General features: G+C 43.6%; 1 protein-coding gene across 1 annotated transcript; it reads left to right on the forward strand.

Moving 5' to 3' along the window:
• Nucleotides 1-4297: 4297 nt before the first annotated feature.
• ADAMTS1 (ADAM metallopeptidase with thrombospondin type 1 motif 1) lies at nucleotides 4298-12587 on the forward strand. Its single transcript, XM_019662017.1, has 9 exons — nucleotides 4298-5487; nucleotides 7068-7414; nucleotides 7773-7905; nucleotides 8287-8454; nucleotides 8898-9184; nucleotides 9402-9588; nucleotides 9679-9854; nucleotides 10792-10967; nucleotides 11153-12587. Exons 1-9 carry the CDS (start codon nucleotides 4812-4814, stop codon nucleotides 11850-11852), a joined length of 2850 nt encoding a protein of 949 aa, XP_019517562.1. The 5' UTR covers nucleotides 4298-4811; the 3' UTR covers nucleotides 11853-12587.
• The last annotated feature ends 6371 nt before the right edge of the window (nucleotides 12588-18958 follow it).

The following is an 18958-nucleotide window of genomic DNA, read 5'->3' on the forward strand; positions in this document are numbered from 1 at the left end:
ATAACCACCTTTGCAAGTTTCTGATTTGCACTATTGAGAAAAACTGTGCTGTGCAACATTTGTGGTATATCATCGCCACCTCGTGGACTGAAAAAGACATACTAAAGGCTGTGAATCTTTTAAGGTGGAATTTTCATTGCCAGAAAATTGCTATTTAGAATTCAAATGAAACTTAATCATTGGAAACAACAGCAATAACCAGTCTGACAACATATTTACCTACCAAACAATTAGATAGTTAAAATGCCAAAAAGCATTTGATTAAAAATTATGAGTCAGAGTCATTGCTAAGCCCCTAATTTGGCAAAATTTTAGGCAAGCCACTAAACCCCTTTGAGGCACAATTCAACATCTATCAAACAAGGGAAGTGGATTGCACAGATTATACTTTTCTCAGTTCTTGCAAATGTGTGAATTTGAAATCCAAATGCAACTTACATTAATTTTTTCTGTTTTCAATATTTGTTATGTTTCTGGGTATATAACCTGCTTAAAATAGATGTTTTGTATCTATTTTCTCATTTATGATCAAATAAAATATCCATTTTTTCAATATTATTTTGGCCACATTTTCCCAAAAGGAGCACTTATGATGGACAACTTTCCCATTTCTAATTGGTAAATCCTATGGTACAAAAATATGAATCAATAGCATTACATGTTTATGAAATATGCACATTAATCATTTGTATAGACAATATTTACACTAGAACAATGCTAATAGCTCATGCATATTACCAGATTCCGTTATTTCATAGCTACTTGTTGAATACTTAATTTGGTATAGACTTCTTGAGAATTTCCATAAACAGAGTACTATGTCTGTAATATAAATAAGTGAAACACATACAAACACATAAGGTATAAATGAAATTTAACACTGGTGTGTTTCTTTTACTTTAAAATGCAGGAACTCTTTTATTTTCTCTCCTAATAGAGGACAAGAAGGCTTTTAAAAGGTCAAACTGAGCTCTGAGCGACAACAGTTTGATGCCCGGCCCGAGCTGAGCTGCCGCTAAGCTGCCAATAAGTAGCAAGGGAAGAAAGAAAAAAAGAAAAAAAAAAAGGTCAAACTGTTCAAGATAAGACTATTTTTATATCAAGTATTTTAACTTTTGTTAGGTCATCTCTACAAATAAAAATTTGTTAAGGTCTACAAACATTAAGATTTATGATTATATAAGTACATATGTATTTGATAAAAAGAAAACTAGAAATATGGTAGGGCTTAGGACAGCATGTGATCTTTTGGGTACATGTTCAATTCAAGGAGCAAACATTTCATAAGAGGGGGAGTGTGAAACTTACTAACAAGGGCCCAAGATCACATGTCATTTTTTACTAGTCCCACGTACACGTTTTTGCTTCTTTTGGTTTTGTTTCCACAGTAAAATACTTTTCCAATTCACAACTTTGTCAATCAATATACACATGTTATATTTATATACTTGTGTAGCCACAAACACCCAAAGAGTGCTGGTCTCAAAAAAAAAAAAAAACTAAGTAGATTAAATGTTCTTCTGAGCATGGATGCAGTTTTTCGAGCTTAGTAATTGGCAATTACTGCATCCATGCCTCTGTTGAAGCGATTAAAAAAGAATCATTTCCCAGAACTACAGGTGCAGGACAGATTGGAGTCGTTATGCAAAAGAACAGAAATCTGGAGAGAAACCCAGTGAATAAAAAAGTCATGTTCCTGGCCATCGGCTTGCCTTTAGCTCTCTGGTTTTTTTTTCAGCTCCATTTGGATAGACAACACAAAATATGCAAAAATTATGATGTATTTGAAATCAACCATTCAAGATTAGAAATCTATGTCTTGAATTAAACAAACTTCCCATAAGGATGCACTGAGGTCAGACATGGACTAAAGACCAAACTTGCATTCATGGATTTTAAAAGTTAAAGTTGATGTAGGGGAGGTGACAATTTGGAATATATTACATGAGTTTTTAGAAAATTACACCTTTTCTGCTGGTCTTGTGAATTTCCTAGTGTGTCCCAATTCAAGGAATTCACCTTTACCCTAACTGGTATGTTAGCTCTCTCAGCCCCCGGGGCCACCTCAACTATCTGAAATCTTGATCTCAAAGCCTCAGAACCTTCTTCCAGGAAAGAGATTTGAAAATATATGTTTGATGGCTTCGCCATCATGTTTTCATAGTTCCGCAGCCAGTATCTCATAAGCGTAAAGTGCTTTTCCTCAAATGTTCTCCCAAGTATCTAACCTTTCTTCTAGCTAGAAAGAACAAAGAAAATGAAATTAAAAATGTAATGGTCAGAAACCTCCTGTAACAGAGAAGGGAGATGTAAGAAATGGAAACCAAACTGAGAAGTAGGGATGTTTGAATGTTTTGGGAAACGACACTTGTGAAACAGAGAGGAGTAGATCTCTTAGTTCAGAGATGAGCACAAGGAGTTAGGCTACAGAATGTGGGAATGAGTGCGGCAGCTCATGAGCGTGTCTGTCAGCATCAAACGTGAAGGAGAAATGGAATGGCGTGAGAGAGGCTGTAAGAGAGAGAGAGGGCAAGAGGAGGCAGGCAGAAACAGTGTCAGAATGGTAGATGGTGGGAGAGTAGAAGAGCAAAGAAAAGAGAAAAGCTGGTCATTGAGATACATTGATATCTTGAGCTACCTTGTTAAAACATACAGGTAACTCCTGGGTTGGTCATTCAGCATCTAACTATGACAGAGACCTTAGAACAAGAAAATGATGTTTAAGAAGGCATCCTTTCCTAAATGTGTGGGGACCAAGGGTTGTTACGAATGAATTCACCAAGAGTGAATGAAGAGTTTTTGTCGCTCTGTGCGGTTCTTTCTCATCTGATCTTTCCTAGAGTGGAAAGCAGGCTTTGGGGGTTTTATTTTTTAAGTAGGCAATCTAGAACTCTGAGAGAAAAAGACAAAGTTGGAAAGTATTCTGAAAGCAAAAATTGGAAGAAGGAAGCGTTGGAGGACTGAAGGGGACGCTTGGCTGGGACAGAGTGAAGTTGGGAAGACCTGCGGAGGAATGAGAAAAGGGCCGAGATAAAACTTGGTGAAAACCGAGGGGCGGCTGGGTGGCGAGACTGGAGCCCCGGTTAAGGCCAGGAAGGTGGAGCACGCAAGTGTGAATGGCTCGGGGTCCACTCCGGGATTCGGCGGTCATTCTCACCATTGTCCCGTGGTTTTCCGCCCGTGGAAGCATTATGAAACATTTCCTCCCTCTGTGTCATTGAGCCCTCCCTCTGTTTCGATGGAAGTGCTACCCAGCTTTTTCTTAGGCACCTAAAGGTGGAGAGGCTCAGCTTTTCTCGCTTTTGTAACACGGATGCAGCCTTTTCGCTTCCTGATGGGAAGAGGAAGGAGGGGTCTGGGAAGGATGCCGACTTCCTAATTTCCCCACTGCACACTTTTCGAGGTTGAAGGAGGCGGGCTGGGAGGGAGCTGATTATTTCTCGAATGAAGAGAAAGCGCAATTCCCTCCCTTGGCTCTAGGGAACTGAGCCGCGTTCCAGATCACCTATTCCGGAAGTGTGAACCCGGGGCCCCACAGGGAAGACTCTAAAGGGGTGGATGGGAGAAGGAATGACGGTGGAAGGGGTAGGGGTGAAGGTCAAGGAATGCGCCTTTCAAAATCCAGAGCCTGGGAAGCATCCCCTGGCTGTCTCCACCCGCCCCCCACCCCCACCCCGGCAAGAGGCGTTGGGCCAACCAAGCTTTCCCCGAGAAAAGTTGGGGCTGATGAGAGAGAACGCGTGGCAGGCTAGGGAGATGCAAAGATGGGGTGGGGTATTTTTCTAGAAAGGGAAGCCCTGCCTCATCTCCCAGACTGGGGAATAGGGGGTGAGAGAGAGAGAGACCACGCAGGGACAGCTCCAGGACAGGGAAATCTTGGAGAAGGGACTCAGTTTTCCACCCCGACCTTCCCTTCTGGGAACTGCAGCCTAACGCGCGAACTGCGCTCCGGCACACGAGGGCCAGCGGGAAGGGAGGGTGGTCCTGGAAATCAGCCTGGGGAAAGCGCGGTGGAAGTGAGTACCTTCTTCCCGCTGCAGCCCCAGACTTACAAAGTGCTGGTCACAGCGCCCCTCCTGCGTCTTCCGCCCCTAGATTGACTTCCCGGTGGCGCGGAGCCAGCACTGAGGTCTTCCCCTCCCCCGCCCCAGGCCCGCGGCTCGGTCTAGCACCGACTTTAGGGGGCGGTGTCTTTGGGATGGAAAGGCGGCCAAGAGGGAGGAGGAAGGGGAGAGGAGGTGGAGACGCCTTTTCGTCCCAGGCTATAAAAGAGCGGCCTGGGGTGCCCGGTTCTTGCACTCGCTGGAAAGACCCTCCGCGCCAGGGGCCGCTCCAAAGCCAGGTCAACCAGTAGGGCCGAGAGGACAGAGCCCTACGCCGAGGGAGCAGCACCGCGGGCAAGGCGGAGGCCGAAGACGGGCTCCAGGCACCGATCCTCGCGTGGCCTGGTGCCCCCAGCCCCGGAGGCGTCCCAAGGCGCTTCTTGTCCCTGCAGCAGCCACCCCGCCAGCGCTTGCTGAGCAGTGCCACCAACTCTGCGCTAGAAGAAAAACTTCCCGCTCGAGGCAGAACTGCGGCGCCTCCTCCCAAGTGACTCCGGGAGCCCTGTCTGCGGTCGGCTCTGCCAGTACTTTCAAAGAATAATAATAATTGTTAACTTTCACCATCCAGAGAGAGGCCAGGGAGGCTCTGCACTCCTGACCCAAACAATAGCCTCCTCTCTCCGTGCGCTGCCGCGCGTGGTGCCTCCCAGAGCTCGGGTGCAGCTAGCGGTCCCCACAGGGTTCCAGAGGCCTGCGGCGGGCGGCGACATGGGGAACGCCGAGCTAGCGCGGGAGTCTCGGGGCTCGCAGTCTGCGCCAGGGCTGCTGCTGCTCGCGGCGGCCGCAGCGCTGCTGGTTGTACCCGGCGCGCACGGGCGCCCCGCGGAGGAAGACGAGGAGCTGGTGCTGCCGGCAGTGGAGCGCGGCTCCGGACACGGCACAGCGCACCTCCGCCTAGATGCCTTCGGCGGTCAGCTGAACCTGGAGCTGCAGCCGGACCGCGGCTTCCTGGCTCCCGGCTTCACGCTCCAGACCGTGGGACGCAAACCCGGGCCCGATGCGCTGCCTCCGGACCAGGTCGGCGACCTGGCGCACTGCTTCTACTCCGGCACCGTGAACGGCGACCCCAGCTCGGCTGCGGCTCTCAGCCTCTGCGAGGGCGTGCGCGGTGCCTTCTACCTGCAGGGAGAGGAGTACTTCATCCAACCCGCGCCTGCCGCCGCCACGGTACGCTTCGCCCCCGCTGCCGCCGCCGGGGAGGAGCCACCGACACAGCCTCAGTTCCATCTCCTGCGGCGGAGGCGGCGGGGCGGTGGCGGCGCCAAGTGCGGGGTTACGGACGACGAAACTCCGCTCTCGAGGGGCGCGGGGCCAGAGGGCAAGGACTCCGGGGAGCAGTGGTGGCCGAGGGACCCGGCGCCGCAGCGCGCGGGGCAGCCAACAGGTATAAGTCCCAGAAGAGTTACTCTCACTTGTCTGTCCATTCATCCCCCTCTCCCACTTTATTTGTGCCACGCGACTTAAGGGTAGACTCCAGTTTGCAGACCGGCCGGGGACCTGGTGTGGAGGAATGAGGCTTGAGGTCCCGCTAGCACACTTAATTCCGTTTGCCTGAATAATGAGTGGTCAAGACAGAACGAACAGACGAATCAATGATTTTCTGCTGACTAAGGCGAAGCGTTTGGACCAGGAAGGGAGAGTTGGTCAATCCAACTCATTCCACCTTAGTCGACTATGAGCGTGTGCAATTTCTTTCCATCCTGTTAATTTATTTTTATGATTGTGTATGTGTTCTTCGGTCACGTTGCAACTTTGCACGAGTTTTGTAACCGCTGCCTGTGCGCGCTCCCTGGGCGCAGAGGAGGGCGGGGATGGAGGGCTGAGCGATGGTGACTTCGGAATGTGCAGCCTGAACCTGCACGGCTGACCTCTGTCCCCTGCCACCTTTAAGTGGCTGACTCCCAGCGATTGGCTGGCAGTGGCAGTGGCCGGGCCCTCCTGCAGAACCTGCTTGGGAGGTCTTTGCCCAGCGTGCCCCGCCTCTCCGCGCCTGCCACCCGGCCTCCCAGTTTGCGCTCCCTCTCGCGGCCATAACTCTGCTCTCAAGCACGGTTGAATGTTAGTCACTGATGATCCTTCCCACTACACCTTCTCCCGACTCTCTCTGGTGTGTGCAGTGTTTACTGTCCAGTTCTTTTCATTCTCTCCCTTTGGTGCCTTTTTTCTTCTTTAACTTGCTCGCATGCCTTGTTTTCGAGTTCTCCACTTTCCCCGGTACATCAGCTCCTTGAAGCAGTCGTGTTGTGTGGGTACAGCCCAGTTGAGATTCCCGGGGGGCTGGGTCTCAGGAGTTCCAGGGCTCTTTTCCTAAATAGTCCATCATGGCCCTAGGCAGGAACTTATCTCCCTGGGGCAGCGGGAGTGGGGCCAAGAGGTTGCTGGGCAGAGTGGGTGGTCTTTGTGCCTGGATTTGGCAGGAGGATGCACCCCAGGGACCCCTGGAATGAGAGAGCGGAGCAGCACGGGGGTAGATTCCTTGAGGCCCGGCCCCTTGGCAGAGGCCCCAGCCCTGCCCTGGGCCTTCCACGTGGAGCCCCATGATCTCATTCAGGATTTGGGTCCCAGCCTGTGAAAGAGTGACTCAGGGCGCGCTGCCTGCTGCCCTTGCTCCAAGTTTTTACTACAGCTGGGTAGGATGATGTGCAAACTGCCTCACTCTGATTGTAGCATTTCAAAGCAGACAGCAGAAATCCTGCCCACCCAAATATATATATATATATTTTTTTTTTTAAATACCTGACCCCCTCAGAGGAGCACATGGCCCTTTTTATTTAAAGTAAAGGAGAAAATGTTAAATATAACATTTCCAGTGAAGAGAGATGCAAATATTTGTGTTATTGTTGTTCCAGGTGTATTTTTGTTTTATTTGCTTTGACTGGTCAGGCTTTCCTTATATAGTCTGGGAAGGTAACTATTCTTGGCTAGACTACACCTGAGCAAACTATCTTTCTTGTTTCCTTACAGGAAGTAGAAGCATAAGAAAGAAACGATTTGTGTCCAGCCCCCGTTATGTGGAAACCATGCTCGTGGCCGACCAGTCGATGGCCGAGTTTCATGGCAGTGGCCTGAAGCACTACCTTCTCACCTTGTTCTCGGTGGCAGCCAGGCTCTACAAACACCCCAGCATCCGGAATTCCATCAGCCTGGTGGTAGTGAAGATTCTGGTCATCTATGAGGAACAGAAGGGACCAGAAGTGACTTCCAACGCTGCCCTCACACTCCGGAACTTCTGCAACTGGCAAAAGCAGCACAATCCACCAAGTGACCGGGATGCCGAGCACTATGACACGGCGATTCTTTTCACCAGACAGGTGAGAAGATGACAGGACCAATTATGACAGGGTCCTCTTGGGAGTCAGCCTTGTAACAAATGTCTGTAAAGCGTTTCACCAATTTGGGGCACTCACATTTTTCTTTTTTTTTTACTTTGCTAGCATGATAAATCTCCTTATTTCTTCTATAGTTTTAATAGCTCAAGTTTTACAGTCCTGTTTGAATAGCATTAGGGAAAATCCTGATTCATGTCACACAGAGTACTCCTAAAAGCACAGCTCAACAACAATGAATATAGATCCTCCAAAATACATGTGAAGATACACCCTTGCCCAAAATGATCCCAAACTCCATGCTGTGTCCCTATGAATGAGGATATACCTTTGCTCCTTATAGGACTTGTGTGGGACCCAGACATGTGATACCCTTGGAATGGCCGATGTTGGCACTGTCTGTGATCCTAGCAGAAGCTGCTCCGTCATAGAAGATGATGGTTTACAAGCTGCCTTCACCACAGCCCATGAATTAGGTAAGTCGTTTTCAGAGTAAGGGTTAAGCCTGATTTATGAATTCAAACTGATAAACAATATATTAATTTGAGAGGGAGAGTCTGCAGATACTGTTGCTATTTTAGCTTCCAGGGCTCCTTAGAAACTGCAGGCAATATTTCTCTAAACTGTTCAAAACATGATCATCTTTCTTAAAATACAAAGTAAGATAGTTGGAGCTATGGACATTTGGAAGTTTGCACATTTGTTTACACCCTGTGAAAAGTAGACATTGTCTTCAAAATACTTTTTTTTTTTTTTCTGTAGAACTGTCACTTTGAGTTAGATGAATCTCTGTTGGGGGGAAGAAAAATTGCTGCAAATGACCTATATTTTAATGTGGGTTTTGGATTGCTTCTTAGGCCACGTGTTTAACATGCCACACGATGATGCTAAGCAGTGTGCCAACATCAACGGTGTCAGCCGGGATTCCCATATGATGGCGTCAATGCTTTCCAACTTGGACCACAGCCAGCCCTGGTCCCCCTGCAGTGCCTACATGATTACCTCATTTCTGGATAATGGTCATGGTAAGACGCTGCCACTACTCTTTCCAGATGGCACCCAACCCTCCATATGTGGAGCTCTAATTAAACCTGCTCTTTTGACTGTTTTTGTTCTTTTTATTTTCCCTCCTTCAAAATGACTTTCACTGCCAAGAGCATACATTTTTAGATCTCAGTTCCAGTAAAAGGCAGTGCTTCTGGCCAAGTAGCTCCCAACGTACATTAATTTCAATTTTTAGTAGTGCAGTCATTTCCTGTCATTGTTAATGCAGAAATACTCCCAATGAGGATAATATCTTAAAATCTTAATCGCTCTGGCATCTTCCCCCCAAAGCTCAAGAGCTCTCAAATCGCTTTGCTATATGTTATCTCTTAGGATAAATATTTTTCTGAAACTGATCTACCCCCTGTGTGCTTTCATAAATAAAGCAACATTTATTAATGTTGGTGGGCATTTTTCTTTGCAGGGGAATGTTTGATGGACAAGCCCCAGAGCCCCATACAGCTCCCCTCTGATCTTCCCGGGACCTTGTATGATGCCAACAGGCAGTGCCAGTTTACATTTGGGGAGGAGTCCAAACACTGCCCGGATGCAGCCAGCACATGCACGACCCTCTGGTGCACGGGCACCTCTGGCGGGCTGCTGGTGTGCCAAACCAAGCACTTCCCCTGGGCAGACGGCACCAACTGTGGAGAAGGGAAATGGTGTGTGAACGGCAAGTGTGTGAACAAGACGGACAAGAAGCATTTTGATGTGAGTTTTCTACTGCAACACATGCACCCAATTCGGAATTGAACGTAGTGATGCTAACACATCTGATGCCACGTTCAACACCGCTACCTGTCCTCTGGCTGGCAGGGCCCAAACTAGATGATTTTTATAGTTGATTCTTTGTCTCATGTTTTTCTTTTATTCCCTGACACAGTCTCTGTAGGGAATTCTAACGCTGATGATTTGTGTCCCCATTTAGACTCCTGTTCATGGAAGCTGGGGGCCATGGGGACCCTGGGGAGACTGTTCGAGAACGTGTGGTGGAGGAGTTCAGTATACAATGAGGGAATGTGATAATCCAGTCCCGAAGAACGGAGGGAAGTACTGTGAGGGCAAGCGTGTGCGCTACAGGTCATGTAACATCGAGGACTGTCCAGATAACAATGGTGAGTAGCAAGGAGGTGAAAAAGGTGTGTCCACAAAGAGGTGGCGGAGGGATGGAAATGGATAACATCATCATATCTTTCTCCTTCCAGGAAAAACCTTTAGAGAGGAACAATGTGAGGCACACAATGAGTTCTCCAAAGCCTCCTTCGGAAGCGGCCCAGCGATGGAGTGGACACCCAAGTACGCTGGAGTCTCGCCAAAGGACAGGTGCAAGCTCATCTGCCAAGCCAAAAGCATTGGCTACTTCTTCGTTCTGCAGCCCAAGGTAGTTATTTTTCCACGTATTTCCCGCCTAAACACCAAGGCCTTGGCTTGCTACCTTTTCATGCAACCTATGATGCACGTTAATTTGTATGTTAACATGTTCAGTTTCAAAGTAGAATTCCTTTCCTTCTAGATAGATACCTTGGCAACTGCCAGCTTTGAGGGCTTTTGGGTTTTGTTTTCCTTTCAGTTATGAATGAAGCTTGAACCCAGCACTTAGAATTCTTGCAATTGCTTATTATTACTTTGATAAACAAAGAAGAACCCTTTACTGCTGGTTAGATAAATTATATATTAATGTAGCAACCAACCAGCAGTTTTGGAAAATAGCCTAGGCATGGTCCCAAGTGCTTGTTACTCGGTGACTAGCAGTAGCATGTGCAGACAGACTTACTAAAATGGAAATCTGAGCATTGATACCTCTTGCACTTAAGGACATATATTGACCTAATTGAAGCACCATTTTGCTGTTTTGTTGAGGGAATACACCTGGCTGTGAAGTAGAAAATGGAATGGAATTTGGTTGTGATTGTCACGTGTCATTATCACTACAGGCTATAAAAACATTCCCCGGTTGCACATGCAACCTTTAGCAAGTGATTTATTTAGCACCTCCTATTGCCAGGTATTATTCTGGGCACTGAGGATATAGCAGTTAAAAAAAAATGATAAAAAGCTCTGCTTTCATTGACCTTAGCTAGAAATGAGATAAGTCAATAAAAAAATAATCAAGAAATGTGTCCTTTTCTCAGGTGTCTATATGTACTATGGAGAAAAAGACAAAGAGAAGGGGAGTGTGTGACGTGTATAGAGCACTATTTTATTACGATGGCCAGGAAAGCAGGGATGTAATGCCAATGAAGGAAAGTTCTGTCGTCACAGCGTCAGCTCTTCCCTCGTGAATGTCTGACACCAGATACATGTGCTTTCCTTTTCAGGTGGTAGATGGTACCCCGTGTAGCCCAGATTCCACCTCTGTCTGTGTGCAAGGACAGTGTGTAAAAGCGGGTTGTGATCGCATCATAGACTCCAAGAAGAAGTTTGATAAATGTGGCATTTGTGGAGGGAATGGATCTACGTGCAAGAAAATATCAGGATCAGTTACTAGTGCCAAGTAAGTTACAAAATGCCATACTCCCAAAGATTGTATCATTTAGATGCACCTTTTCACAGGTCTGATAAAAGTTACATTTCAGATGATAAAAGTTACATTCTCAATGATTATCCAGTAGGTTCAAGCTAAGTAATGTAATTAGCCAGCGAATGAGCCATTTTGATGTCTATGTTTCTTGCCTGCAGACCTGGATATCATGATATCGTCACGATTCCCACTGGAGCCACAAACATTGAAGTGAAACACCGGAATCAGAAGGGATCCAGAAATACTGGAAGCTTCCTTGCCATCAAAGCTGCCGATGGCACATATATCCTGAACGGTGACTTCACTTTGTCCACTTTAGAGCAAGACATCACATACAAAGGGAGTGTCCTGAGGTACAGTGGCTCCTCTGCAACCTTGGAAAGAATTCGCAGCTTTAGCCCTCTCAAAGAGCCCTTAACCTTCCAGGTCCTTACAGTGGGCAATGCCCTTCGGCCGAAAATTAAATACACCTATTTCGTGAAGAAGAAGAAGGAATCTTTCAATGCCATCCCTACTTTCTCAGAATGGGTCATTGAGGAGTGGGGGGAATGTTCCAAGTCCTGTGGACTGGGTTGGCAGAGGAGACTGGTAGAGTGCCGCGACCTCAACGGGCAGCCTGCTTCGGAGTGTGCGAAGGAAGTGAAGCCCGCCAGCAGCCGACCCTGCGCGGACCTGCCCTGCCCCCACTGGCAGCTGGGGGATTGGTCGCCATGTTCCAAGACTTGCGGGAAGGGTTACAAAAAGAGAACCTTGCAGTGTCTGTCCCATGATGGGGGGGTGTTGGCTCATGAGAGCTGCGACCCTTTAAAGAAACCTAAACATTACATAGACTTTTGCACGATCGAAGAATGCAGTTAAGCAGGGTCAGTGTTGAGGGAAAGATGAGGGAAGAAGGGCTGAGGCACTGAAACCCAGAAGGCTGAAGGGACCCAGTGTAACTTGTTGGTGATCAACAAGGTGTATCGATGAGTTCAGAGTGTAGTGGTAGGTAGAAAAGAAGTTAGGTCATCAGAATACCCGCCAGTTACAAATTTGATAGGGTAGTTACCATGGTTACTAACCTCTGAGGAAAAATATAGCATGATAAAGCCCCAGGGCGTTATTATTATTACTATTTTTCTTACATCTTGACATGCTTTTAAAATACATTATGACATGTTTTTTGTTGTTTTCTTTTAAATAGACACAATTGTCAAAATAAGTTTAACACATATTAGAATCCCTATTTCCTGGTACTGATTAAACACTTTATATCGAGGGGGGTGGGAAATGCAAAGCAGGAGAAATGTGAGATGTGTAGCTTAAGGCATGGCTTACTTTACCTCACTAACAATGGAGGGAGAAAGGAGTGCAAATGCGAGCTTGGGCCAGCACTGGTTTTGGTTGCTATGGTTTCAGAGAAGATTTATGCCACCACCCTTTCTTCCGAGAGTTAAGAATTCAAGAATTCTTTGGAGAAATGTTTAGCAACATCAAATGACTCCATCTTTACCTTTCTGTGCTGGTCTTCTGTTTTTATGTGTGAGTTCATGTTGACAAAGAAACAATCCCATGTATTTGTAAAAATGCATTAAGTCTACAAGGGGAAAAAAAGCAGCGATATAACTGGTGCTGGTAAAAACCCACGGGAGGCACCTCAAGCCCGGTGCCTCCCACCTTTCTTTCTTCCTTGTGTAAGCCTACCTTTGGAATGTGGATGTGAAGACTCTGTTTGAATCTCCAGAAAGTCAGCAAGATCACTCAAAAAGGATATAATGCCAGAACAAGAATGGGGTGTGCAGAAGCGGGTCCCCAGTGTTTGGGGACAGTGAGGTCATTTTTGTCTCGTGGTGGGGAGGCTGCTGAGGGGTAGCAGGTCCATCCCCAGCAGCTGGTCCAACAGTCATATCCTGGTGAATGTCTGTTCAGCTCTTCTACTATGAAAGAGAATGAATTTTTCCATATGTATATAGTAAAATATGTTACTATAAATTCTATGTACTTTATAAGTATTGGTTTGTGTGTTCCTTCTAAGAAGGACTATAGTATGTAATAAATGCCTATAATAACATATTTATTTTTATACATTTCTTTCTAATGATAAAGCTTTTAAGTTATATCGTGATTGTAAAAGGGCATATAAAAATAGAGTATTTATACAATATATGTTACTAGAATTAATAAAAGAACACTTTTTGAATGTGTGTGTATATTTCTTTAAGTGGGAATTTCTAGGAAGGAAATCTGAGACACAAATACTGAATTTGAAGAATGAGTATTCCCTTAAATTCTTTGGAAACAAGATTTCATTCCAATGAAATGTATTTTATGTATCCCGGATTATGTGACTGTTGTGAAGAAAGGAATCTATGGTATCTGTGGGGATACCTGGGCTTGTGACTAATGTATAATAATATATACCAGGGGTTGGCCAACTTTTTCTCTAAAGAGCCAGATGGGAAATATTTTCGGCTTTGGGGCCCATACCATCTGTCACAGCTCCCCAACGGTTGTAGCATGAAGCATGAAGCTGCTGTAGCTGTTGTAGCATGAAGATAGTCACAGGCAACACAGAAATGAAATGGACATGTTAGTGTTCTAGTGAAACTTTAACTGCAAAAACAGGTAGTGGGCCAAATGTGTCCTATGGGTGTAGTTTGCTGACCTCTGATGGGTACCACAAATCAGATGAAAAAAGGTGGGGTCCTGGAAGCATTTTGAATTTGTATCTCTTCCTGAAGGGTATCACATAACTAAAATGATGTGAAAATATTGAAGCTACTGAGTGGAAAATGATGCCTCAAAAATTACATTTAGGATAGACACGCACGGTGAGATAAACCTTTCAAATATTCCACTTGCTCTTTGGGGACCCCTCAGGTGTATCCGAGAAACCCTGGAGCACCCAGGCCACCCTGGGGACCCTTCGGTAAATCACTATATTTTAAATGCTGAACGGTACATGGTGATTTTAAATGGTGATTTCGAAAGTACAGACTGCTTCCAAAGTAACTACATTTCTCTCAGGAAATAGTTTATTTACTAGATTTGAATTATGTGGTTAACCACAGACATTTCCAACTTTACATTTTCAATCTTTTCTTTTTTACCCTCCAAAGAGTTTTCTCAAGTACTTCTATATAACACGCTCATTTCAGATTCAGATGATAATTTATAACTTGCCCTCAGAACTACTCAAAGTGTTATTCCCCTGAGCAATTGAATGTAAGATTCTCGGGAGCCAGGTGTATAGGTCAGCGAGTGGGCCAGGAAAGGGGAGAGTCATGTTAGCCTGGTTAAGTTTTTAACTACCTACTGGGCCACTGGACTGAAAAGAAAAAGTCTTCTTACACTGTGGGAACTAGTCTTGGTCCCATAGCACTCAGCTAAACACTGAACTTGGCCATGCAACTTAGCGGCTTAACATGCTCTCTGCACCAACAATCGCTATCACAATTACTTATGTGCTTTATTACTACGGCACACAGTAAGTGACATAGAAGATGCACACACACAAGAAATGCCCTTATCCTCAATGACCATACAAACTATTTGATAAAATGAGATAAGTGTGCCAAAATGATAATTGATAACCCATCACATAAAAAAGTCACTTTCAGACCTTGCCTAATTCCCTGATGAGTTGTTTTTTATCTTTCTTTCTTTTAAAAGTCTTACATTGGTTTAATGTAGTAAGCGAGGAGATAGAAGTTCAGGACACAGAAAGACAGCCAAAAGATTTCCCACCTTTCTCTATATTCTCAATGCCAAACAACTTTCTGAGCTGCCACATCTTTTTTTTTCCAGCCCTCTGTTGGTGAGATTTTCCTTTTATCAGAAAACTGTGCAGTTTAAAATACTCGATTTTGGCAGTAAAGAGAGTTTAGTTCAAAACGCACATCTGGTTCTGTGAACTTGACAGGTTACCTGCTTAACAGGGAGAAAGATTTGTGCTCACTCATTTACAGGGATAAATGATGAGCTGGCATGATGTTAAGTATTAATTAAAATACGTAATTTTCAAAGCACTCAATGGGCACTTTCTCTCCCTGATATTTCAATAACCAATACAAAAGCACAAATTTTGGATCAGAGGTTTCATGCAAAAATTGGGAAAATCGCTCCCAACCTTTGGTCCTTGTTTAATTTGTCTTCTAGAAGAGGGCACTATAGATCTTTAGGTGATTTAGGAATAAAAGATAACAGCCACAATTTGCTAATCTCATTGTTTTTCCACATGAAAATGAAATAAAAATTATTAATATAAAGGTTATGGGTGCTCGATCTATCAAGGAAATTGACCAAAGCTACCCCAGTATAAAGTGTAGTCGGTTCTGCCTTGCACATGCTTTTGTGACACGAATGAGCTCAACATGGCATTGGCAGAAATGGAAACAATAAAATCGAGAAGATGCTTTGGTTCATCAAAACGTTCCCCACGTAATAACTTCTTTATAACTTCTCTTAACAGCAGTGGAATGTAAAATATACTGACTCATGAACATGGCAAGTCACAGAGGAATACAGACGTATACAGAATGCCCGCTCACCCCACTTGTCTCCACTTAGCCTCAGTCTTGGAAATCCCTAATATGGTCTCTGTTCAATTTGCTCTCAATGCCTGCCGTAACTCAGAAGTCTGAACTTTTTCTTACGCCCTCGGCTATCAATCCCATTGCCTGTATTTAAGGGTAAATTTCTATAATTATTTGTTTGGAACTTAGTTTTGTTTTGTTTTGTTGTTGTTGTTGTTAGCTATAGTAGCTCTTTTTCTTTAGGGTTACTGTTGTCTTATATTCTACAACTCTTAAGAGAAGGCACACAGCAATTTATGTGCAGGGACGGGAAAGAGGTGGAGTGTAATTTATGCAGAATAACCCAGGAAGGCTTCTTCAGTAAGGAGGTTTGGGGGAGGAAACCAGGGGGGTGCCAGGGGACAGCTCTCTAAGGGGTGAGATTATCATAAAAAGGTGGCCACCAACTTCTTGGACAGGACAGCAAAAGGCCAGTGTGGCTGGGGCTACGAGGACAGGAGGTCAGTGGAGGACAGAGTGCTTGTTCCACAAGAGTAGGAAATATGTTTGGGTTTTGCTCTGAGTGAGAGGTGGAGCCGCGGAGGAGATGCATGGTGTGACTTAACACTTTAACCTGGAAGGGGGACCAGATTGGCCACTATTGCAATAACTGTCATGTGTGATAATGATGGGCTGAACTAGAGTGATAGGTAGACATGGAGGTCATAAAATGGGGCCAAACTCTGCAGTTCAAGATGTTGAGATTTGCAGACGGATATAGACGTGAAATGGGAAAAAAATCATGGATGAGTCCAAGGTTTTGTGTTTTTTGTCCTGTTTTTTTTTTTTGGGGGGGGGAGTATACGGCGGGAGGGTGTTCTGTGCAACATGGATGTGCACTACACTCTACTTAAAGAGCAACGGAAATTAAAAATAAAAAATTTTTACTATGTCTTGAAACCAGTTAAACCCATAACTAAATGTAAATAATTGTTGAAAATATGGTTTCAGAATTAACTGGAAATATAAAAATGGTAGCTAGAAGATATATAGTGGAAAATATTTTAATAATAATTCAAGTCTAAAACCATATATCTGTCATATTGACAATATTGTAACAGAAGGAAAGAAACTTTGTATATTATATTGAAAGTCATCAAAGGACATCATTTAATTCTTGAATTAGATAATATAAATGAACGCTACTTCTTGGAAACAAATACCCCAAAAAGTCTCTTCATGCAGACAGACCTATATATATGGGTAATATATAACCCATAAAGAAAAGAATGGAAAGCAAAAAATAAAGTGACAGATTTCCAACCACATTATCATGGCAATACATTGTTTAAACTTGCCTATTAAAAGACAAACATCTTCAGGATGTGTTTAAAAATAAAATCCAATAACATGATAAATAGAAGAGAACTATCTAAATCAAAATGACATTTCTTCAAAGAAGTCCAAAGAGTTACCAGGCAAACAGTAGGAAAAAGTAGGAATAGAATATGATATCAGCCAAAATTACAGTTAAGGTAGAAAAGCACTAAGCAAAATAAAGAATAACATTTCTTGTGGATTAAAGGTAGAATCTACAATAAAATATGTGTCCCAGATACTAGAACACCTATGTATCAATTTAAAATTGTTAAAAATACAAAGGATAATCAACAAGTAAGGATTATTCTATTTGTCTTTAAAACTCTCTCTAGGTAAGGGCCGACCAAATACATAAGAAAAAAAATGCAAAACTTTATGAAGACACAAAAGAGGATTGGAATAAAGCAAGAGACATATACATTTCTTTCACTCTAAATCGTAAACCTTTTATTTTGTCTTTAAATAATGAATAGATTTAATGAAATTCCAATCACTAGCCACTCATAAAATTTTGGAACTTGAGAACATGATTCTGAAGTTCTTTTGAAGAAATCGATTTGGTGAAGATAAAGAGCACCACACTGACCTGATTTGAAAATGCAGCATAAAGTTACAATTAGAAAAAAAGTGGCACTTTAGAATTATTGACAAGTTGTCTATGGGTGAGAAAGATAGCTCAGAATAAATCTTAGTAACCACAACCACAAAACATTAGTATATGATGAAGTCTGCAACATAAATCTGTGAGTAAAAGGGGATCGTTCCAAACATAACCTTAAATAAGAAAAGTAGAAATGTATTTGAAAAAAAATTAGAGCCTTCTTCAGACCATATACTCTCCTATCTCTGGATCTGTTTGGCTCACTATTATTTTCCCAGCTCCTAGAACTGTGCCTGTGAGGTAATATTCTTACTTAATAAATAACTCTCAAATATAGTCAAACTATTCAATCTAGATATTTCTACTCCTAAGAATCTATGCTAGATAATTAAGCAACACGGCTCCCAAAGATTTATATATGAATGTTATGTAAACCTGAATGCAACCACCAGAGGAGTCTGCTGGAAATTATCTATGACATAAAACTTGTTTCTCAGATAGCAATAATGGTGGCCAATGGCCCTGGAACTTCACTATGTGTTTTACATAAATTAACTCAGCTATTATTACAATAAAAAGATGTAAATATTAATTATTCCTGTCTTATAGATAAGGAAAAAGGCAAACAGAAGTTGAGCTGCTTGGTTGAGGTAGGACATTTAGCAAGCAGCTAAGCATGGATTCCAACTCAGGCATCCAGACCTGGGAGCCTGCACTCCCCACTTGAGAGCCCCTCCACTCGTAAGCATGAAGCCACATTATGCTACCAAGTCGTACACACCTGCACACTCATACAATGCATATACACAAAAATAAGCTAACTGGCTATTTTTTATTTTCTTCTTTGTACCTTTACGCATTTTCCACATTTTCTACCAAAACCCAACTACATCATTTTTATAATCAGAAAAAAAAGGATATTTTTAAATGATAGGAAAGTCCTAATTAGAGTAGTTTTCATTGTGTGAATTCTTTCTAACAAGTAATTTATAGACATTGTAAGCAGTTTCTGGTTTTGTTTAGTTTGCTCCCGGTAAGAACTCTGAAGCATTTTTGCAGTACCATTATCATAGGAGAAAGTCAGTTTTGTTGGTATTTGGATGGTGATGGCCATTCCAAGAATGGAGACAGAAGTCAAGATGGATGAACTGGTCAGTTTATTACTAAGTGGCTTTATATTGTAACTTCAGTATATAAGATTTTCCAAAGAGACATATACTTTATATAGCTAAAAGTACAAAAATCACATTGCCAATTCAAATCTGTTTGGGTTTTCCACCATTTTAATGTTTTTCTACCTCTCTGTCCCTATTCATCAATGAAGAGAATAAATAAAAAGTAAGTCCCTAAAAATTTAGAGTAACTGGCAATTTAATTTAAAAAAAATGTGGAGCCAGTCAAGTGGCACGTTGGTTAAGAGCTGGCTTGGGATGCCAGAGGGCCCCGGTTTGGATCCCACATATGAGGGCCAGTGACACTGCCCTCTACAG

This window comes from Hipposideros armiger, unplaced genomic scaffold, assembly GCF_001890085.2.
Source record: "Hipposideros armiger isolate ML-2016 unplaced genomic scaffold, ASM189008v1 scaffold_363, whole genome shotgun sequence".
Lineage (NCBI taxonomy): Eukaryota > Metazoa > Chordata > Mammalia > Chiroptera > Hipposideridae > Hipposideros > Hipposideros armiger.

What these genes read in the sequence shown, in the direction of transcription:
- ADAMTS1 (XM_019662017.1), top strand. Translation starts at nt 4,812, where the DNA reads ATGGGGAACGCCGAGCTAGCGCGGGAGTCTCGGGGCTCGCAGTCTGCG. An exon ending in GCGCGCGGGGCAGCCAACAG is followed by an intron (nt 5,488 to 7,067) that starts GTATAAGTCCCA and finishes GTTTCCTTACAG; the next exon opens with GAAGTAGAAGCATAAGAAAG. An exon ending in TCTTCGTTCTGCAGCCCAAG is followed by an intron (nt 9,855 to 10,791) that starts GTAGTTATTTTT and finishes TTTCCTTTTCAG; the next exon opens with GTGGTAGATGGTACCCCGTG.